The sequence below is a fragment of the Equus caballus genome, chromosome 6 (assembly GCF_041296265.1).
Source record: "Equus caballus isolate H_3958 breed thoroughbred chromosome 6, TB-T2T, whole genome shotgun sequence".
In the NCBI taxonomy this organism is placed as follows: Eukaryota; Metazoa; Chordata; class Mammalia; order Perissodactyla; family Equidae; genus Equus; species Equus caballus.
Window position 1 is genome coordinate 463946 of NC_091689.1, and position 24551 is coordinate 488496.

At 35.7% G+C, this 24551-nt stretch overlaps 1 protein-coding gene across 50 annotated transcripts in view; it reads left to right on the top strand.

The window, feature by feature from the left end:
- The window catches only part of MAP2 (microtubule associated protein 2), a 301478-nt gene that overhangs the window by 266596 nt on the left and 10331 nt on the right, over nt 1-24551 (top strand). For 41 of the 50 annotated variants that reach the window (XM_070270406.1, XM_070270377.1, XM_070270401.1 and 38 more), the window contains 3 exons: nt 2550-2611; nt 7447-7594; nt 12419-12759. In XM_070270406.1, the coding sequence (XP_070126507.1) occupies nt 2550-2611; nt 7447-7594; nt 12419-12759 (551 nt within the window). The remainder of the gene's footprint in view (nt 1-2549; nt 2612-7446; nt 7595-12418; nt 12760-24551) is intronic. The other 9 variants (XM_070270372.1, XM_070270383.1, XM_070270386.1 and 6 more) reach the window with 1 other exon arrangement.

Sequence of the window (24551 nt, forward strand, 5' to 3'; positions counted from 1 at the left end):
ATATAACCGTGGTATGCATTCTCATTATTTTGCTTATCTCCTTCATGCTTAAACTCATACATATTTGTCCTATTTTCTATATTGTTACTGCCAAATCTGTTACTGATGTTGATGAATTGATTGAACACCACCAAGAATGCATAGTGATTCTGAGATTGAAAATGAAAAACAAATCCGGGGTAAAATTGTGAATGAAAAATTACTTTGCTTTTGGATGAAAGAAAAAAAGGAAAATGAAATTGTTTGGTGACCTTATCAGATTTTATTCCCCATATCCAAAATTAGCAAGACTTTCAGTCTACTGTTCTATATCTGTTAACTGACATTTATTTCCTCGTTGGGATTTTCTTAACTGTGTTGGATCCAAACTGCCAAATTTTCCTATATGATTCAGTCTTCAAAATTCTAAGATAAAACTCCTTCCTTCTACATACCTTAGAACTTAGGTTTATTTCTATTTCGCTACCTTCTTGTTTTTCTGTCTTCAAATATACTCATTTTTTTGGTGGAATGAAGGAGTGAAACATGTTACAAATAATAATAAAAGTCCATTCAACATCTGTAGTGCAAACTGTATTTCTAAATTTCAGGACAAAGTATTTATTTTCAGTGTATAATTATACTAGGACAATCTTAATTTAAAATGTATTTTATTTTAGCATTTGTTGAGTGGCATACTTGTAGTCTGAAAAACAAGATTGCTAAGCCAGAAAGGAATATTTTCCTTTCCATTATACAGTAGAAGTTCCTTTATATAAATCTTTGAATGGCTTTGAACATTAAGAGCAGCATTAACTCTTGTAAGAAAAAGAAAGTCAAGGTAATTGATGATTTTATGATAACCATAAAAAATTTCAAATATTTCATATTTGTGTTCTTCATTTAAGGATTACCTCATGTGATTTCCTTCAAGAATTAGTATCTAAGGCAGGATTTGAAAGTGGAAGGCTTAGCATTTTACACAAACCTTGATGACAAAGGTTCAGGATGAGGCATTCCTCTAAATTAGGAGTTAGGAATTAACATGACCTCTCTAAATCTTGTATCACGTCTTACTTGGTTCATTTTCATTAAACTTGGAATTTTTCTTCTAGTTAGACAAATGCTTGGGCAGGCAGAATCTCTTGGTTTGGCCATAAAAATTCCATATGCTACCTGAAAGGATGAAAGAATATATCAGGATTGTGGAATTTCAAAGGAAATGTCAAATTGTTTGGCGAAGTGCCTACATGTCATTGGTTTTCAGTTTTCCACACCGAGAGTAAATTGCCATTTTAATTCATTCATTAAAGGGAATTTAGGATCTTTGGACTAAGTAGGACCTTCCCTTTTTCTGTTCAAAGGTTAAGATACTCATGCAGAAAGCATATACCAAACATGAGTGTCGTTGGCTTGAAGGAAACTGTATATGTCACAGAAATTTGAGATATGTTATAGGAATAGTAGGGAGGCATCATTTGCACTGCTTCTTAAAAAAAAGTCAGTTCCAGAATCTGTGAATAATCTTACTAGCCTGTACCTAAATAGCACATCGTGGAGCTTTCTTATTTTTGTGTTAGAGCTTCATATGGTATGTGAAACCTTTTTGAAATTCATGTGGAGTGCTTATAAGGATAAGAATCTTTTTTTTCCCTGAGGTTTTCTCTCTTATGAAAGAAAATAGAGGAGGAAGTAAACCCACAAGCTTTCCCCTTCATTTTCTAAGCACAATTTTTAAATAGGGATAGTTTTCCAAAACACAAAGGATTGTTTTCAATCCTAAGAGATATTTAAGTCCCGAGCCAGGTAAGTCATCAACAGAAAAGATGCTGGAGACAATGGAGCTTAAAACTGAAACCAGAAGTATAAAACAGCAGCAAGAGAAACAACAGTAACAGATGTGGTACCAATTTCATACCGGAAGTGCATGTGTAGCACATGTTCGTATTACTGGACTGAAAATTCCTCTCGTGTTTCCTCTTCTTGACAAGCTGTTTTTCTTCCCTTCTCATGTGGTGTGTCTCACCTCAAACAAGTATGACATTCATATTGTGAAATGAAGGGTGCAGAGGGAAAGGGGATGGCTGACCATGACAGTTTGAATATAAAATGCAGAAATATCTATAGATATGCAAATGGCTCCGTAAAGAGGGTTTGGGAATCTCCATGAACACTCTTTTATATCATGCCAACCCTAGAAACCAGTCAATTCCCTTTTCTTTAAATTCTGTACCATTCAGATTGCTATTCTGTGACTTCCATTCTAAAGGCTCTATCCTAATGTAATAGTAATTTAGAAGTATATTGGTAATGAATAGAAAATTACTTGGTGTGCTTACCTGTGCCTTGGTAAACACTGGGGTATGTTAATTAGCACACGCTGTAGTGGGAGCCACATCCTATAATATTATTATGCAGGTTTCTTCGGTTACTGAATTTGAGTCTCAAAATAAGCAAAATCCACTTTACATTAATCTGTTGACACAACTGAATGTCCAAAAGGTATTTTGCATTTACTTGGGTTTTAGCCAGTAAGTTTCAGATTGGTTGTTTGTATCTTTTCTCAACAGCAGCGGGTGGTGAATCGACTCAGGCTCCCAGTATATTTAAGCAGGCAAAGGACAAAGTCTCTGTGAGTACAATAATTGTTTTTCTTGTTCTTCATTTGAAGTCCGCTTTGGTATTAGTGGCAATATTTTAATAACTTTAGATATAATTTAGACTTTAGGTGTTTACGCTTAAAAATCATCTTAGATCGTTCGCTCACCCTGAATGATTCTCGGTGGCGTTCGGGCACCTTAACCGTCTTCTGAAATGACATGTGATGGTAGTTGGTGAGGTGGAACTGGGACTTAGGCTGTCTCTTTCTTAGTAAGACAAAATCCTAGGGAACAGCACGATGATCTGGCAAAAATGAGGGAGCCCAATTTATTTACTTTTCATAGAATCAAGATAGACCATTATAATCTACACTAAACCATATTTTGTAGTACATTTTCATTGTTATTATTACAAAATAAGAATGTGAGAAAATTAGTGTAGATGAGCATAATAAGTAAAAATATATTTTGATTCCCTTATCTAAGGATAACTACAGTTGCCATTTTGATGTAAAATCTTGTTTTTTCCTACACATATATAAGTTTAACAACAAAAATGGAAACACTGTGTATCTATTTTTTAATTAAACAGTAAACAGGTTTCCATGTCATTAAACACTCTGTATATCATTGTAATGACTACATAACGTTGCGTTTTATTTATTTTCCGTGATATATGTAATCAATTCCCTATTATTTGACATTCAAACTATTTTTTTGTTATTTTAACAGTATTACTGTAGAAATCTTTTTGGCTAAATCTATGAATGCATCTATATGCATTTCCTTAGGATAATTTCCTAGTGGTGAAATTGTTTCAAGAAGAAAGTCCATTTTTAAAGTATTTTCTACATATTGTCAAGTTGTCCTCCAGAACATGTCCACTGACTTACATGTCCTCCAGCTGCATGTGAGAGTGCATATGTTCAGGATTATTACTAGATATTCCTATGCTTTTTCTATATTTGCCAAGTTATGAAGATGAAATATCTTATTGTTTTAATGTCACAGTATTAATGATGTTTAACTTCTTCATATGTTTTAAATCTGTGTTTCTTCTTTCGTGAATTTTATTTTTTATATTGTGAACCATATTGTTTAAACTTCTGAAAGACCAAAGCCAACACGAAGTATTTCACACCTTTCTGATTGGAAAAAAAAATTTAAAAGACTACTAATGAAATCCTGAAATTATAACAATTATTTGAGTAATGTTAATTAGTAGTGTATCACAATATTCTGGGTCTTAGCCATCATATATGTTATGTAAGTCACAATCTTTTGTTTAGCTTTCTAAAAACTGAAAGATTTTACACTTCCGCTTTTTATTTATTGTGAAAAATAGGAATTCATTTCCAAATACAGCCACACTTTTTATATCATCTTGAACCCAAGGGGCTTTATGTTGATAAAAACATATATATATTTGGCTTTTATATAAATGTTTTCAGACATATTCCTTCAACATATGGCAAGCAATGGAATGCGCTTGCTTGGTGAATACTGGTCTTCATTTTGAGCAGTGTAGTTTCCAGATTTGTATCTCTTTACCTTCTGTTTCTGATGGGGAACTAATGGGTTGTAGAGGTTAAGAGCAGGACTATGAAACGGAGCAGGTCCCAGTATTCAGTATTTATTAACTATATGATCTTTTTCTGCCTGTGTCTTAATTTTCAAAAAATAAGGGGAGGAGTAAAAATTCCTATATCATAAGTTAGTTGTGAACATTAAGTATAGTAATTTTATAAAACACCAGAAACTATAATGTCTAGAACATAGTTTTTATTCAATAAACAGTGATATTTATTATTATTACTATTATTATTTGGAAGGTACAAGTCTTTAGGATCAGGTATAGAAAGTAAGTCTGAGCTTTCCTCTGTGAGGAAAAGAATTTATTTATCTTTTTTTAGGAAAAGAATTTTTAAGTGGACATTGAAAACCTTTAGGAAATTTTCAAATCCCTTGGTCTTCAAGTAGTTCAACAGGAATTGGCATTCAACACTTACACTTAGGACAGAAACCATATTCATCTTCTAACACAAAACTCACTGTTTTCCTTGTAAATGACTGTCTCGTCTTTTCTGAAGGAAAGAGATTAGGCCACCGCTCTTTCTAACTTTTTCTCATTTGACATCCTCTTTTTTCTTTCTCCGTAACCTCATTCTCTTCCTAGAATTTTCCTAAGAGCCCAGGATTAACTCTTCTTTATCCCTGATATTCAGTACATCCATCAGAACAGTCCTTGACTTTTCAGTTGATCTTTATTGTGAGCCTTCCTTTCATTTGGGTGTTTTGTTTGTTTTATTTTGTTTTTGTTTCCAACCTGGGATTGGTAGTTGTCTTTCGTAATGTGAGACGACCCGATGACTCCATTTTTCTCTCCTATGTCACACTTTTGAAATTCAGTGTTCTGTAGGTAGCATCAATACAAAAGTCTGACTTGTGCCGACTCAGTTACGCTTCCCACTCAGGTTGTGAGTCTGTGAAACCAGAAGTGATTTGAGCGACCTGTGAATACATGTGCCTCTGTTGACACAGCTCTGGAGGTTAAAACTTAAAATTTAAAAAATCTCCATTTCAACTGCTATTTTTGTAACAGCTAAATCATATTAATTATTTGAAGGTAAAATCTCCTTGGCTTTGTCATACTTGTCTGTATTGTTAACAGTCTCCCATGAGACATGTGCATGCCAGCAGAGCTTTCTCCAAAAGCCGTACACATCCAACCCACTTATTTACACTTGCCGTCAATCTCCTCAGGGATTATCAACCCCTGGAAATAAGTCCTGTAATTTTTCTGGGCAATCTCTTCAGTGCTGACTTTCATTTTTAGGATTTATAACCCATCATACAAATTGTAGTCTATGCATAAAAATGTTATTAATTCTGGAGTAAAACTAGGTCCCCTGTATGCATTTTACTCATACAATGAACTCATTCTATATAAACTCTGCAATTTGCTGATGAAATAAATGTAAATAATCTGAAAATTTGTTTTCCCAACTTTCAAAAAATGTTTTCCATTATTAGGCCTTAAATATTACTTTGTTCTAAAGTTCTTAAAATGTGATCAAGATATCAGTTATATATATACCTTAAGGGCTGTGTTTATTAAAGGAATAACTGCAACAGACTCAAGATACTTTTCCACATATGATATCATTGTAAGACCTATGGATTAATCAGAGACCTTATACATAGAATCCATAAAGAATATTTTAATCTGTATTCTCATATATGAGTATTCTTAAGTTAGTTCCAGTTAAGAAGAGATGTTCAATGAACATATCTCATTCTCACATAAATATACATCTCTATCATTGATTACAACCATTTATCATGTGTTCTTATTAAAAGTAGACATTTAATTTCTTATATGTTTATGTATTTTTTTTAATTTTCCTTTGGCTTCATAGTTTGGTTTATTTTGTGTTTTTGTTTGTTTTCTTTCATGGCTAGAATTCTACCTTGTCAAAGATTCCTGCCTTACAGGGTAGCACAAAGCCCCCAAGATGCAGGCCAGCCTGCCCTAGCACGACTAAAAGGGCTACATTTTCTGACAGTTTTTTAATCCGGCCCACCTCAGAGGGCTCCACAGACCATTTGCCATACTCAGAATCAGGGAAGAAGGTAAGGCAGCGGGTCAGTCCAGGTGCACAAAGAAACGGGATAGGACACAATTCAGTAAACATGTGAAAGCAAAGATTTTAAATTCTAAAAGGTTTGACATAAGAACAAAAGACCTGATTAAAAGCAAATACAAATTAAAAGTTTCATAGGGGCTGGCTCTGTGGCCGGGTGGTTAAGTTCGCGCACTCCCCTGTGGCGACCCAGGGTTCGGATCCTGGGTGCGGACGTGGCACTGCTCGTCAGGCCACGTTGAGGCAGCGTCCCACATCCCACAACCAGAAGGACCTGCAACTAAGATATACAACTGTGTACAGGCGGGGTTTGGGGAGATAAAGCAGGAAAAGGAAAAAAAAAAAGATTGGCAACAGTTGTTAGCCCAGGTGCCAATCTTTAAAAAGAAAAGAAAAAAAAAGTTTCAGTAGTTATGAACACTCTAATCATTTTAAAAAATAGACAGTATCTTTTTTTAGCCGTACTATTCATAATTAATTATTTATTTGACAGATAATTTATTATTTATTTGATAGTTATTTGATTTTTCAAATACAAACAATATATTCTATATAATATTATATGTAGCATATTATATATAATATTGTATACTCTAATAACAAGTTGTATTATATAATAGATAATTTGGACTCAGCATCAGACACATCAGAATTTAATACCCTCTGCTACTTACCAACTCAGTGATCTTGAAAAAATTACATAAACAGATTAAACCCATTTCCTCAGCTATAAAATGCATATAATATTTTGAGCTAAGAGTTAAATCATAAATAGATGTAAAGGGCTTAGAGGTCCTGTGACAGAAGTACACAGTATATGGTAGTGGTCATTGTTAAATATTATGCGTTGCAATGTGCTACAGCCAGTCCTTTCTGGTTAATAAATTATCATGCTAATGAAGATTTTTCAGTAAAATTATTAATTTACTGGAGGTTACTTGAGTAAATTCATTTTACCCATGTTATCATTTAGAATTTGACTTTCACAATTAGTAGCACTAAATCCAAAATAATATATTTTTATAAAACCTCTAGGCAAATAGGAACTCGTTCTGAAAGTTTTGAAGTAGAAATGCTTGTAAGTATATGAAATTCAGTAATGTGTATTAAAAGAAATTTACCTGTCAGCACAGGAGGAAAAATAGCCAGAGCAATGTAATCACTTTGTATAATTAAAATAAAGAGTTGCAGGAACCCAGTGTGCTTTTGTTTTTCTTAATTAGGATGGAGTAACCAAGAGCCCAGAGAAGCGCTCTTCTCTGCCGAGGCCTTCCTCCATTCTCCCTCCTCGCCGAGGCGTATCAGGAGACAGAGATGAAAATTCCTTTTCTCTCAACAGTTCCATCTCCTCTTCAGCACGGCGGACCACCAGTAGGTTTATTTTGGCTAAGCTTCCTTTTCGGTCGTTTTTCTTTTAAATCCCTTAAGTGGAGTAGAACTTATAATGTATTTATATTTTACATTTCCAGATAAAACATGCATTAAAAACAGATTATGTTTATCCTAAAAATCAGAAAATCCAGAATATCAAGGGGTCTAAAACAGCTGTTCGAGTAAAACGATTGATGGAGCAAATGAGTACTTCCTGCCTTATTATCCATTAAATAGGACTGACATAAAGTCATTTTTCTCAGAATATATTTTTTCTCTTCTTTCAAATTTAAAGAGAAATTTGAAAGAAGTAATTAGTAGAGAGAAACAATAGTCAGGGATTTTTAAAATATGTATCTGTAGAAGCTTAACCCTTGTTAGAATTCCAGGTCCTAAAATCTACCTAGAAAGTCAACAGTCAAAACCTAGGAATTGGCTCAGTTTATTAAGAATTTGCATTCCAGCAAGGCTCTAAACATAGCATGTTCTGTGCAATAGCTTCAATTTCTTTTGATTGATGGCCCATAAGAACTGGTGGCAATTATCATAGTTTATATAAAGAATATAAGAATGTTCCATTCATTACTCACTTATATGCTGTGTTGCTATCAAGACATCTAGTAATTCAAGTTATTTTCATAAATATGTTTCTGCTACAACAAAAACAGCTCCCATTTATTGAGCACATGTAGATGCTAAAATCTTATGACACATATTTCGCTCAATTTAATTAACAATGATAATGGTTAGATATTAATAATCTCATTAAGTCTATTGATGAGAAAACCGACCTTTTAGAGAGGGTAGCTTGTCCAATGCTACACAGCTGGTAAGTGGTTCGGTTTGATTTTAAGCCCACTGGTAACGTCATAACCTGTCCTCTTAATGTCTTTATATTTATTTGGAAGAAATAGTGCTAGAGAACTGCTCTGTCAAGTTACTTAAAGAATAGTATCTCTGTCATTTAAAATCCATTACAGAATGGTGGAAATTGCTATGAGTATCACATTATAGTTGATTTCACCACTTATTTTTTAAATATTTAATAATAATTGACCCACTTCAAATGTGACTATGTTGTGTGACACTTAAACAGTGTTTTTTGCCTCCTATGAAAGTGTTTATTGCAATTAGAGCAATTGTGCTTGCTCTGCACCATTTGGTTTCATGAAACAGTAACATCTTTCGAAATCTGTGCTAGAACTCTTTAAAATCACTAAAACTCTTTTTTACCTTAGCCAAAATAAAGTATTCAAATGAACTAGCAAAGAAAGCATTTAAGAGTTAGTAATCTCCACAGAAAAGACTTGAACTCCAGATATCTGCAGTTGGATTAGGGCATCAGCAGTAACCCCAGCGAGGCTAAGACAAGACAAAGACGCAGGTCTCCCAGAGGCACACCGTGAATTATGCTTGTATTTGTTGCTGTGGAAGCAAAATGGCGCTTTCTCCATCCACCCACATCTTCAAGCCACTGTGCTCTGCCTTTTAAAATGTGTCTGTATATCAATTGCTTTTTATGTTCTGAGCCAATTCTATTTTGACTTTCTAAGTTACGTTCATAAGCCTATTGCATTGCATTATTTGTTAATGAACGTAACTGATACTCTGACAAACTGAGGACGTGGGGTCTATTTTATCTCTACATAGCAATAGCTAAAAGGCATTGAGACAATTAGCAGAGTAAGCAGTTTGCCTTCTCCCATTTGCCTATCGTCTCCTTAACGGCACACGGGAATGTTCTGGCATTTTGTACACTCTTGAAAAGATTTGAAAGAAAATGCTATGCAGGAATTTCATTTAGCCCAAAAGGAGGGAAGACATTTTCATTTAATAGTTGACAAGATAAGTAAGAACTCAGTTTAGTAAGTTAACTCATAAATATTTTTTAATTCTTTTGGTATCTTAGCTTTAACTTTTTCATTCATAACAAATAGAAAACACTCAAATTTGTCATTTTGACAACTAGAATACAATTCATTACAATAAAAATTGATCATATCTATTGAACAGCAGTGTTAATAAGAGCTTACTACTTATGGTTTTCCCTTATTCTCCGATGTAACACAAAACCTTCATCCTTTGGTTTTCCAAAGCTTAAATCCGTTTTCTAAGAGTATAGAAAGAGCTCTTGCTTTCAAAAAATTATATTTATTTCAGTGAAAATTATTATATACATCCAGAATATTGCTTCAGCTCAGTCTCTGTGAAGTAAAAAATACCTCAGCAGTCATTGATAAACTCTGAATCAAACTCACACCGTTAAAAAAGAAAATGTGTTGAACTGCTGCAGTGGATAGCCCCATAAGAGGCACCAGTTCTGGGCACAGTGGCAAATAATACTGAGAAAATCCCTCTCCCCAAACACTTGAGCTATCAAAGGTGATGGAGTCATGGAGAAAACATTTGAGGAAGAAATAAGGTTTCTGAAGAGATTTTTCAGAAAGACATAGTGACTGACTCAAGCCAATGTCAAAAACTTGATCCATAAACAAAATTTGTAGCGAGGAAGCTACAAAAGGCCAAGTTGGATGTGGTTGTATCATCCTGGCCTTGAAATGTCATTTTTGTGGAAAGCAACGAAAATCACAAGAATGCACACTAATTTATCACTATAGTCTTCTCATATCCCATTTCAGATTGTCAGTTGAAGAGTCTACCTGTGTTTTGCCCGTATGTTAAAAGACCATAAGGACACAGGGCAGCTTTTGCTTGATATGTGATAACTGTTCACTGAAAGAGGAAGTAAAATTGTTCTGTGTTTATCCAGGCGACTGACCCTAGACCAATGGGTAGATAGATTTAGTTTGTCTGTAGATTACAATTGTCTAAGAAGCTTTCTTGAGCTCATTCCTTGTAAATATTTAAGCAAAGATTAATTGTCCCCCTTTTAGGAAGAACTTTCTGCACTGATGATCAATTGTATTAGATGACTCAAGATCCGTTTCACTCCATTGATTTTAAAATTAATGAATTATATCTTTATTCTTTACAAAATTTCTAGAAAATTTATTGATTTTACAAAGTATACATACTCGGTAGTAAAAAACAAAAATCATGCCCCTCTATAACATATCCAAGAAAAGGTGAAAGAGTTTGTACAATAAATGTAAACAAGTGTTCTATTGTTGGAATAAGTGTATTATTTCAAGAGAAAGATTTTTAGAATTGAGAGAAAGTTGAACAAATATTAAGAAAGTAAATATCACATCTGGCTTAGAATTTAGTATCATCTGGGTAAATCAGCCTCAATGTCCTCATTTTTAAATTAGAAATAATAACTATTGTATGTGTTCGATTATCAAATGTTTGGTATTCACAAAAGGGCTTTGAAATCTGTAAAATATTGTACTCTTATTTATATCATTATTCTTTGAAAAAAGCATTTGAAATGGCATTCAAAAACACTTTTTGATAGATAATATGAGGGGGCTGGCCCCGTGGCTGGGTGGTTAAGTTCCCGTGCTCCACTGCAGGCGGCCCAGTGTTTCGTCGGTTCAAATCCTGGGTGCAGACATGGCGCTGCTCATCAAACCACGCTGAGGCGGCGTCCTACATGCCACAACTAGAAGGACCCACAACTAAGAATATACAGCTATATACCGGGGGGGCTTTGGGGAGAAAAAGGAAAAAAATAAAATCTTTAAAAAAAAAGAAAGATAATATGAGAGAAACATAGTATAGGAAAATGGGGAGAAAAGAGTTAAATGATCAAATGAGGCTAAGGTAAAGTTGAGGCAAAGAAATGCATCCCCCAACATCCTGTGTGATTGACAGTGAGGGATTATTGATGTGACTGAACTGCCAGACTAGTAATGAAATAGAGGAGAAAACAGGATCAGCTACAAGATGCACTGTGAATATATTGTTAAAACATCCTACTTTTCTAATGAGGGAAATCAGGGGTTTTTTTTAGTATTAAGAGCTGACAAATTTCCTTATAAAGGAAATATGTGATATTGTAGAACAATGTATGACATAATTGAATGCTTTCAATAAACACATTTGCAACCCACAATGCTCCTCAATATAAGCGGAAGGAGTAACATTGAAATGCAATTCAATAAATAACCTTCTATGCAGGCCAGAATTATGTAATCTAAATACACAGTTTTATGTTGTATGTCCACTTGGATCTCAGAATTAGATACACAGAATAGTGATACAATAGAAGAATGGTCTGTATATCATTCAAGGAATCTTCAGTAAATATGAGCCCACATAGAACATCAAGTGCAGACTCTCTCCAGCTCTTGGCAAATCCGTATGCCTTAATGATCACACAAGTAGAAAATAGTATTTGGCATATTCATAATGAGAAGAAGAATAAATCAGGAAAACCCACATTTTGTCCTTGCATTGATAGCAATGCATATTCAAAAAATGTCACCAGGTCATGAATCTAAAAATTGGAGGCTCTCACCTTTTTTTTTTTTTTTTTGAGGAAGATTAGCCCTGAGCATCTGCCACCAATCCTCCTCTTTTTGCTGAGGAAGACTGGCCCTGAGCTAACATCTGTGCCCATCTTCCTCTACTTTATATGTGGGATGCCTACCACAGCATGGCTTGCCAAGCAGTGCCATGTCCACACCCGGATCCGAACCGGTGAACTCTGGACCACCAAAGCGGAATGTGCGCACTTAACCTCTGCACCACCCAGCCGGCCCCAAGGCTCTCACATTTTTGAGCATAGTAATCCATAAATATTCTAAAGGCTTTAGAAATGTGATGTTTTATGAGTTCTAACAGTCTATCGGAAGAGGGATGCCTTGAGGAGAACTTTCTAATGCTATGGTTTTGGTTTGTTTTTGTTTGTTAATATAGGATCAGAGCCAATTCGCAGAGCAGGAAAAAGTGGCACTTCGACCCCCACTACCCCTGGATCAACCGCCATCACTCCTGGCACCCCACCAAGCTATTCTTCACGCACACCAGGCACTCCTGGAACCCCTAGCTATCCCAGGACCCCTCACACACCAGGAACCCCCAAATCTGCCATCCTGGTGCCCGGTGAAAAGAAAGTCGCTATCATACGTACTCCTCCCAAATCTCCTGCTACTCCTAAGCAGCTTCGGCTTATTAATCAACCACTACCAGACCTGAAGAATGTCAAGTCCAAAATCGGCTCAACAGACAACATCAAATACCAGCCCAAAGGGGGCCAGGTAAGAATCACATGATCATATGTTTGCTGCCAGAAGTAAAATCCCACTGCTTAAGTTGCCTTCCTCGTATTATAAGCTAACAGTTCTTCCAATAAAAGGAAGGTGGAGATACTAAAGAGTTACTGGTCTGGTCAAGATTCTTTGCTAAGAGTTTGAACCTTATCTGAGAAAGCTAGCTTATAAAATATGGTAAAAATCACGTGACATGTCCATTCCTTCTGGTTACCATTAGATAAAAATTGGTTTAACCACATAAAGAATTTTTCATTTGAGTGCAAACAGATATTTTCTGAATGTGTCTCTATTGACTTGTGGATTTGAACCTAAGAGATTAAAGTTCCATTTCTGATATGATTTTGAGAGTTCCGTTTTAGATCCTGACTGTGAGCTCATTTGACTATCATTTCGTGATTCCACTTTTATCTCCTTCCTTCTTCTCCAAGAATTTCCTATGACGTCTTCTACCGTTTTCCCGAGAAAGATCTTACCAAAATGTGAGGCTGTCAAGGACTCCTACTTACCTTTGAAACAAAAATTCAATGTTACTTCTTCCTTTAGTGACAAACTCTTTGCTGTCTCATTGTGATTCTGTTCAAGGAAGCCCAAGGAGTTAAGAAAAATCCACCTAAGGAGGGAGGGAGGGAGGGCGCAATATGCCCTTTTCAGAACAACTATAACATTCTGTGATACTCTACTCACAGAAAGATGCTTTTTCATAGAAGTTATTAAAACTATGAGCTACAAGAAACCTTTTTAAGCCAAAAAAATTAATTTTACCAAATTTAAGACTGTAGTTCCAAAAGTCTCATACTATTCTAGCATTTATTAGTTTTGCACATCTAAGAGAAGGAAATATTTTGGACCTTTTGGATATATCCAAATGTCATGTTATTTTTATATTTATATATAAATAACTTAAAAGAGTAATTTGAATAAAATCAATTAGTAGCAATTGGAAAGTTTATCATTTTAGCCTTTGGTGAGATATCCCTTAAAACAGAGTAGCCATTACATATATTTAAAATCAATTCTCTTTTTACAAATATCCCCATGTCCTAGTATTCTTAACTAGATGTGTGACTATACCTGCTTATATTCTGGAAAATATTGATACTTAAAAGAATCTGTTTCTTCCTAGAATCACAAGGGAACATAATAAGCTATTTTATTGAAACTAAAAGGTTTAATAAGAGGGGGATAATTACTGATATAATTTGGCATAGAAATTTTACAATGCATGATTTTGTTCAAAAGCATCCTCAAGGTAGAGAGGCCAGAAGAAGGAGTTTAGCCTCAGCTTTGCTGGAAGCACTAAGGTTAAACCAATCCCCAAAATAGGAAGACTGGTTTGTTTTCTCTTTCTGCTTCTTTATGATATCTGGTTGTGACTATTTCTATGTCTAATTTTAATTGACTTCTACTGTGTTTGGTAATTCATAAAATTGATATAAAGATGTCTTGTTCTTTTGAGTTGAACTAACACTACCCTAGAGATTATGGTAATTAAGGACGGATAGAGACATATGACACAAAAATTACAGAAAGAGCAAAAATTGCCTCAAAATCACAGTGTCGTTTCAGAAAAAGCTCTTATTTTATAAGGCAAATGTTAACCTGCTGCAAAATTATCATATCACAGCTTCAGATGACTTGGAAAAAATCCACAACCAACCATGGAGTTAGGAAGTGACCTTTGTTGGAGAAGCAGGAAGTGCTTCCTCACCAAGATGGGAAACAGATGGAAGGAAGATACTTGCCTTCTATCTTGGGATAGACAGTATCACTGCATTTAAAGTGGAGGAAGAAATGGATTGGGAAATCGAAATGCACTGCAGTTGAACCATCTTTGTAGGAGAAATATATCACGCAACGCTTTAACACCATCCCCTTAAAACCCTCCTTGCAGTGTATGAGTGAGGAGAGGTTCTTTTTCTACCCATGTTAAACTGGAGGTTTTGACTGGATTGTTAGTTTCCACTTTCTAGAATGACTAGGAAAAACTTTTGTGTTAAAGTTTATTAAGTTTTATCAAAATGTTATGCTAAAGACCCTTTGTTATCTGATTGACAATTCCTAAATTCACACTGTAGGGGAAATTGAAACCACTGGCATATTGTTCCCAATCAGAAATTGGTTATCCTAGGATATTTGGATGGACAGTGGCCAACTCAGAATCATTGAAGAGGACAGGATAATAGCAATACTTTCCACAGAAGCCAAGTTTTGTAATTCAGATATGTAGTCTGCAGGTATTAAGAAAACTAGTCAAACAAGTCTCATGCAAATGGAAGTAAATTTGTAAACGTAACCTTAATTCTTCTGCACAGGCTCTATTGTCATCAAAATTTGGAGTGGTTAGATTTTAGGTAGATTTAATTTTTAAAGCTTTATTATTGTTGTTTTAAAGTTTGTGCAATCACTAAGAATTGGGAGAGGAAAAGTATAATAAAAGATATATGTTGAGAATTCAATAACGTTCCAAACTGGGAAGCTTTATTAATTTGGGAATTTTATCAAATTGGGAAGCCCCAGTTTGAACATTCATTGCCCTTCCATATGTGTAGGTTTTGTGCTTATAGCCATTATCTCTTCTGTTAAAGTCCAATTTTCTCTTGGCAAAGAGGCTCAGCTCAGTGGCTCAGTTCAGCGAGGCAAATCAATGCTTAATGGAATAGATAAGCTGGCTGAAGATATGAGGAACTTTACAGAAAGCAATAAAGTTAATCTTTTCAGCTAAACATAAATTCATTCTACTGGAAAGAACATATGCAATCCTAGATTCACTGTAGATAGTGATCTTGGTTAATTTAACTCAAGGCCTAAGTAAGACTTTCTTATTAAGTGTATTAATTTGAAACTACCTCAGTATAGTTTGCTCCCTAATCTACATTAAATCGAAATCGAAATTTTAGAAAAAATAGCATTACCTTTTTGAGAACACAGCTGCTTGATTTAAACGAAGGCAGGATAATAAACAATTTCTCTAAATGTGTGGCATAGAAGAATTAGGCAACAACTCATTGCATGGTACTTTTTACCTTTTCTATCTATGGATCAGGTTTTTTATAGGCACTTTGATTTATATGGAATGCTCCTACATGTTTTGACAGGTTTCTTGTTTTTTCTCCATCAGCCTTATGAAGGTTAGTATACAAAGCACAATTTTTGTACCCTTGTGATAGTTGGAAGTTACTAATGAGATGGTTTCCCAGAGGCTGTTTCCATTTATAGCTTGTTGGATAGGGTGGTTGGGTCGATCATGATCTCTGCGAGTCCATGTCGATGGGTTTGATTGATGGCCTTGTGAATTACCTACTTCTGCTTCATTCGTGTAGCTGTCTGTCATTTTCAGGTCAGCTGAATTAAAGATGGTGGCTTCTTCAAGCCAAGACACTCCTCTTCAAGAAAAGAACAGTATTCATCTTTTATAAAGACTCTTTGAGACTTTGTCAGTGATTACTTCCCCAGTCAGTGTTACCCTAGCATCTTTTAAACAAATTTATTTAGATAAATCCATTAGACTAGAACCTATGAAATATATCCTTTTATTCTGGAAATAAATTTCTCAGTTCTATATGGATCCATTGAATTAAGGAACATTGGAGGCCAAAGGTATTCAGCTCCTTGTAGCCCAACTTTCACATTTTCACAGAATAAGATACAGAAGTCCTCACATGACCCACATCTTGCATATAGAGCTTCTAGTATCATTCTTTAATGGCTGAGCTATAAAATCAGGTTCTATCATTTTTTATTTAATGAATAATCACTTATCTACCAAGTACACAATTTTATATATCTTAGTCTTTTTTCGTTTGCTTTAACTTTCATCACACAACATGAAAATGGTAATTTTATTAACGTTCCCTTCCATGCCAAGGTTTTATCACATCAGGATTGAAATTTGAAGCTTCTGAACTTTTATAATATTTATATGAAATAACTTAATGCAAATAATGTGTTACATTAATACACTATTGAAAAGTTGAGACAAATTAGAAAAGTTACGTTGCATTTTTATCATATTTTTTGTATTCTCCTACAACTGACAGTTTATTTTTTAAATAATGCTAAAAGTTAAGATTTTAAAATACAGTATAGTTAGCTAACTTTCAAATTCCTATAGATGACATCAAGGATAAATAATAAAACATTCTAAAATCGACCTTGGCATATTTAAAATAACATAGTGAGCTGTCTTCTATTTCCTCAATAATTCCAGAAACTCAAAGTTGTACATTCATTTATTTGATCATTTATTCAACAGGTAGTTATTGAGTACCCTTTATAACCCATGCTGTGTTCTAGGTACTGAGAATATAACAATGAACAAAACAGATAAAAATTCCTACCTTCATGGAATTTATGTCCTAAGAGGAAAAACAAGCCCAAAAAAATTTATGTAAGAAAAATATGTAAGAAAGTGCAAGGGGGAAAAATAAAGCCAAGAAAGAGGCTTAGGATATGTTGAGGGGAAATTGCATTTCGATGGAGTGACTAGGAAAGGCCTGAGAAGGTGATCTTTGCATAAAGACTTCAAGGAAGTGAAGGAATAAGCCATGTGGATAACTGAGGAAGGGTATTTCAGGCAGAGAAACATCGCATGCAAAGGCCCTGGGGTGGAAGTAGGCCTGACAAGTTCTAGGAACAGCAAGGACCTCAGCATGGTTGATGCCACATAGATCTTTGAGAGTAAAAAGTTCACATTAAATTATCATTTTTTAATATTATTATACCTATTCAAATAATAGGCCTTTAATATTGCCAAATCAATAACCTAAGAGTCTTTTCATCTCCTTTTTCCTCATCCCACATCCTGGCCTTCTTTAACTGTTATTGATTCTGTGCCTCAAGTAGCCCTTAAATCTGCCCATTTCTCTCAGTCTGCTCTGCTCCACCCCAGCACGGGACACATTACCCTCATCATTGCTGCAGTGGTTAACTGATCTCCCTGCATCTTTCTTCTTTCTCCAGATGTAGCCAGTGTTCTTACCACATTTGTAATTAAACTTTCCATTGTATAATTCGTTATTTAATTTTATATTGTCTCACCTACTAGACTATAAGCTCCATAAAGTCAGGGATGAAGTCTGTCTTGTCCTCAGCGTCCAGTACCTAGTAGGTGGTCAGTAATTATTTGCAGAGTGGCAGTTGAGTGAAGGTAGTGTACCATGTGCATGGAGAGAGGTGTTCTCCCTAGTGACTTGTTGAGTAGTGTGGATGCTCAATGCCGTGCCAGTGATTACCCAGGGGAATTCCCCGTGTTTGGACCACAGTGAATTTTGGCTAAAAGAATATTGGACCAAGATGTAGGACCTGAGTTCTTGGTCCAGCTTTTCTGTTACATCATTGTGTGACCCCAGACACTGACCTCTCTGGTCCTCAGGTGTCTTATTTGTAGAATGGAAGCAATGAAATAATACCTGTTTTTGTGTACAGCACCTTCTCATTTAAATACACTGTGTGGTCATGTTAGGCTCTCAAAACCAGGGTTGTACTTAGAGTATGGTACTATTTTTGCATTGCAGCTCATCAAAAAGCGTTCATGGAGGTATTCTTGTAGACTCCATAAATATTTGTGGGCAAGCTGAAGTTGAGTAAAAAGGCAGTGTTTCTGATATGGAATAGGAATATAATTGGGGAAATAGGGGCGTTAGAGAGAGAGGGAATGAAATGAGTGAAGTGGAATCTTTTTTATATTTTCTTATACAGTTTCAGGCATTATCCTGAGACTTTTTTTTAGGCCTTTCACATGCTGACTTGAATGTGTTGCTCTCAATTTTATATTCAAGGAAAAAAATAGGATTAATTTTGGAGGCAACTCATAAATTATAGTGAAAAGGATTTTTTTCTTGTTCTATAAAATTATGATGGCCATCATTGTGAATGTCTGCTGAGTGCTATTAACATACAGGCACATTTATAAAATTGCAAATTTTATAAACAGAAAGAGAAAGATTGAAGCTTATTCAGCTTATTTTTTCTCATTTGCATATTTTTTTCTTTCATTAGACAGTTACTGGGCCTCTGCTGGGTACTACATGACAAAAAGGGAGTGAGAGACAATAAGACATGGTCTCTACAATCTAGGAGAAAGCAAGTGGGTTTTTTTCCTTTTCTTGTTCTCACTTAGTGTCTTGCCCTTATTTAATTTTAAGTTCTTTCCAAGCCTTTTCTTTCCACCTGCTTATGGCTACAAATAAGTGCTAAATATGAGGATTAATAACATACACCATAAACTTTAAAATACTGTCAGTCAACCCAGCATGAAGAAAAGCTGTTCACTGAAATACATTACATTATATTGACAAGGTGTTTGTTTTTGCTATCAAAGTTATTATCTCAAAAAGAAAGCTCCTTGAGATCAGAGACCCTGTCCTTACACAATAGAACTTTTATAACAACAATTCAAGTATCTTTTGTAGGGTAATGAAAAGTTTTGGAGCTAGGCTTCATAACTATTAATTATTAAAAACTATAAAAAATTACTATTTTCGTTTTACAAAGTTGAGACCTGTGGAGTCCTTTTTTGTTTGCTGTCCACTTGCAAGCCAAACAAGGACATGAGAACGGCCTTGAATCTACGGGTTTCAAACAACTGAACAGACTCTTTAAAAGTGATTTTCTTTACCAACATGGTCCACTATTATTTAAAATTTCTTGAAAATTTAAACTGAAGAAAAAATATAATGTCAAGAAATTATGGCATATGAACTCATTATCTCTTAGTTTTCAGAAATCACAATGACTGTTGTGTTCATACCTTTCCTTCCAGTTCCCATTGAGAGACCACTTAAAATATTTACCTGTGGATCTAATGACTAAATTCAGTATCTGTTCCACCACAAAGTTCTTTCCAGGGGGCCAGCCCCATGGCCAAGTGGTAGAGTTCGCGCTCTCTGCTTCGGTGGCCCAGGGTTTCGCCAGTTAGGATCCTGGGTGCAGACCTAGCACCCCTCACCGAGTCGTGCTAAGGTGGCATTCCACATAGCACAAACAGAAGCATCTACAACTAGAATATACAACTATGTACTGGGAGGCTTTGGGGAGAGAAAGGAAAGAGAAAAGCTTGGCAGCAGATGTTAGCTCAGGGCCAATCTTTAAGAAAAAGGAAAAAGTTCTTTCCACATTTTTCAGCATTATCCATTCACCCCAGGGTTTTCCACTGTGGTTCCACTTTCTGTGCTGTGCTCCACAGCCTGCATAGGAAAATTGACCTGACACCTTAATGGGCCCTCCAACTTATGCTTTTCCTTTAGAGTTCTGTGGAATTGTATGTTTTGACGTAAATTGTTATTTCTATTTAAATGTGTACTCAAGTATATTTATCATTTATATTTGATATACTTAGTTTTGAAGAAGTAATTGGTCAGTGTAGGTGGGGTTAATTAAAATTCAGAATGGATTATAAAGTTTATTTACCTGTGTACATTTTAATCTATCAGCACAGGGTTGTTAACAGATGAGTCTTTAGAAAACATCATCTGTTCCAGAGAACATTTGATTTTCAGGAATAGCTGATGTATTCATATTTTCATTTTAGTATATGATGCCTCGGGACTCCATAGAAACTAGATAGTTTTCTAAAGCTTAATCCCCTATCAAGTTAAAGGCGATTGAGTGCCACTGGCCACTACCCTTTCAAAAAGAGGGGTCCTTTCTACGACAGCCTTGGATGGAGGAAGAAAGATGATGTTGCATTTGAGGTTCACACCTAGAGGATGCCTGACACGTCTAGCAGTACATTGTGCAAGAACTGAGAACAGAATCCAAACTTCTGGACTCCCAGTTATTCTCCCTATCTCACCATCTTGAGCTGGCGTGTGGGTCTTTTGATAAAGAGAACAACATCAGAGAGTGTCAAATTAAGGGGAAAAAAACAGTCGAAATCCCATTGCTCAAATTCAAGTTGACATTTGGATTAATGTCTCCAGTTTATAAATTGTTTTACTAAAAACTATGTTAGGATTGTATTTTCTTTTATTTTACATGTTTCAGGTTTCCAACTAACCTCTAGTAAGAGAGATTTGTTCTTGCTTGTGGGTATATCCTGTGTTTTGTCTTCTTGTCCTTTCTTAGAGTAACCCCATTTTGGGGGAAAAAAGTTAATTTCTTTAAAGGAGCAATTAAACTTATATAGAGAGAAAGTACAAGTGTCAGATCATTTCAATTGAACTGTCATGATAAAAATCCAACTAGAGTCACACCAGAAATATCCGGAAAGTACATACACTGTCTTCCGTAGCATGGTGAAGGAATAGATAGAATTAGTAAAAAATAAAATAAAATAATTCTAATTAGTTATTCTATTACATTAACCTATTCTTTATGACTCTTCTTGTTTATATGACTCTTATGTCAATGAAAAGTCAAACTAGGTACCAAATAAGTCACTAACATTTGCCCATGAGAATGAAGTCCTTTTTTGCTAGCCTCCCACTGAAGGTACCTATTAGGCTGAGCCTTGAAGGATGATCAGTTACGACTCAACTTGGAATGAGGGCATTCTAGTGAGAGAGAATAACATAAAGAAGGCATCGGGATGAACTTCAAAGGTATGGTATGTAACACAGTCTGGCCAAAGGTAAAATACTAAGAGAGGGCTCAAAAATCAGAATCGCTGAGAACCCTGGTTGCCTGTCTAAGACATTTTGATGAATTTAATAGGAAATAGGGAGAATTTTGAATAAGGCAGAGCTTTAGGAAGATGATCCAGTTGATTGATATAATACATTTCACTTCCATTGTGAGGCCTGTAGAGAAGGAAACATTGTCACATTCTTTCAGATCACCCCATTTTCCATTAATGGTGCAAGTAAAAATTTTGGTTGAAAGAAATTGACAAAGATTAAAATGTGGTTTAGAGTTAATCTTGGGTAATGATTATTCAAATATTTTTCCTCCATATCATGAATATAGAAAAATTAGTTCATTTGTCAAATAGAAGTTTGTTGTATTTCTTGTAGACAGTCTCTAAGATATTAAAATAATTTTACCTTGACACAGGCTTTTAGGAAAACAAAAGTTCAATGAAAATTTCTCCCCAAAGAAAGTAATTTTTATTTGGACCCATCCATAGAGCACAGAGAGTTAAAATTGCAACTGTCTAATAAAAAAACTGATCTAGAATAAAGTTTTTATCCTTCATGGCAGTCATCTATTTTTCTACTTTATGGAATGGTTTCTGAGGATTGCTGGTATTTGTGGAATTAACTCTCTAATGTGTTAACTATTAGTAAATGATCCTAGAGATCTTTGGCATGAAGTGTTTTGTAAAAAATTTTGCTAAGACATAAATGTAAGTCACATGGACTAGATGGGTGCTCCGGTGAAGCTGTCAAGTTGGATCATGACTCTTACTGAACATAAATATCCACTGCCTAAAGTGGTTTTGTTTCTGTGTACTCAACCTTCAGGCAAGATGGTGAATGTCATATTTTGCCTCATTTTAGACAAAAGCAGTATACTATGAAGCTATTTCAAATATGGAAATACGTAAAGAACATGCCATTAATGCATTCAAATGTGTACAGGTTGAGAAAGTCTACCATCAAAAAAGACTGGCTCAGGCTGGCCCCATGGCCGAGTGGTGAAGTTCACACGCTGTGCTTTGGCGGCTCAGGGTTTTGCCAGTTCGGATCCTGGGTGCAGACATGGCGCTGCTCATGAAGCCATGCTGAGGTCGCATCCCACACAGCACAACCAGAAGGACTTACAACTAGAGTATACAACTATGTACTGGGGGGCTTTGGGGAGAAGAAGAAGGAGAAAAAAAGATTAGCAGCAGATGTTGGCTCAGGTGCCAATCTTTAAAAAAAAAAGACCAGCTCGTTGTTTCACTAGAAAAATCTATGACTCTCCAGAAAATCTGAGGAAAATCAACATGTCAGCCTTTAAGTTTTAGGATTTTAAGATTTAAGTCATCTCTAAGTAATGCTGGCAGTGTGTGTGACCCGTTTGGGTTTGAATCATTTGTTTTGGAAATCATAAAAACTGCCTAACAGTTGATTGCTTAAAGTCAAACAGATTCATGCAGCTGAATTTGGAATTTCTATTTTTGCGAAAAGTGAATCAGATTTAACATTTGGCTTTTGATCACTCGGTAATGTGCCACTCCATTGCTACTCTAATGATCTCTAAGCTAAAGTTTGTAAGGGAAATATGAGACCCTGCATATCCCCAAGGATTAGAAAAATGGCTTAGATGAATTCTTTCATTGCTGAAACAACTAGATCCTCATGGAAAATAATTAAAGGTATTAGTATTAGAAATAATAAATCAAAATTATTTACTTTTTAAGAATAATTTATCTATGAGGTTTGAAACGTAATGGCCCTTATTGACTTAAAGTTATCCCCATCTACAGCTTATGTGAAACTCTTAGAGTGCAGCCACACTTATTGTTAGTACAGACTCTGTGATAGCCTCCCTTTTTTAAAAAATTGGAATTTTTATTATGCCCTAAAGAGTAGCCCAATCATCACATCTTCTGACTTCAGATTTTGACAAGAGGCCCTTCCCGTGGGCTGCGGATGAGAGCTGTCAGTGATATTTCCCTGTAAGGGACAAGTTGTCGTGCCAGTGTTAGGCGTTGCGATTTAAGCTTTGTCTAATTAAAAATGGTATTCAATGTCCTCTTGAATTTTTTACTCTTTTGCAAATACCAAGAGATGTGAAACCATTCTTGGAGACGGCTGTATATCTAGGATAAATTTATTTAGCTTTTTTTTATGGGGATAAACTGTCCCCAAAAGCATTGAAAACATTATTTCTCTTTAGCTCTTGAGACGGGGGAGGAGTAGCCAAACTAAAATCAAACCAACCAACCATCAACAACGAAAATAAGCCTTTCCTTCCATGCTGACGTTGCTCATCTGCCATTCCAAAACATGCAAAATTCAAAAGACACATGAAAGAAGTCACGGGACTTTGCATGTTACATTACACCAGAGTAATATCTTTCCAGATCTGCATTTGCTATTGTCTTCAAGATGAATACTGGACTTCCTTAAAAGAGAAATAAAACCACCTCAAATCTGTTGGACTCAACCAAAGCCTGGACTACATCCACGTGACCTAGTACAAGTCAGATAACTAATGGGCCTTGGTTTTCTTCCCACTAAAAATGGAAAGAGTGCTTCCACACTGACCATCCAGGGGTAATGGCTGTTTATGACCTGTGTCCGAGGGAGACCTTTAAGAAGGCTGCTGAGCCAAACGTGGAAGGAAATCGTAAAGTCCTTTCAGCAGAAAAGGCTCAGAGCCTCCTTGTTGACCCTCTTGGGCAACCAGGGGTTCTTCCCCTGGATGAATAAGAACGCTCACCTGTAGCATTAAGCCAGCCCACTTGTGAACCTCACCTGTGCTGTGTGGACCAATAATGCAGTCAAGTCAAGCGTACTAGGTGATTTGTAATTGTGATGGCTGCCACAGTAGGGGTTGAGGTGGGTAGGGCACTGGCAAATCCTTCAGGATCCCTGGCTGAACTACACTATTGGACCCTCCATAGAGTAGACCTGAGTCCCCGTGTTGCCCACGATATTAGAAGCCTCCTCCTCACAGATGATCCAAGTTTTGTTTTTCTAATCCTCTAATTGTTTCCGGACTACACCTGCCTACAACTGACATATGTAAGGCTATCAAGCATTTGGCCCTGGGCGGGTGCAGGGGAATAGAGGTCTTATTTATGCGATGGATCTGCACTTCGGTTCCAGTGTTAGTTTTTTCTTGTAAATGATTATGCAGGTGGAATGGAGTTTGGAGCCTCTTTGACACTACCCATTCTGGTTCCC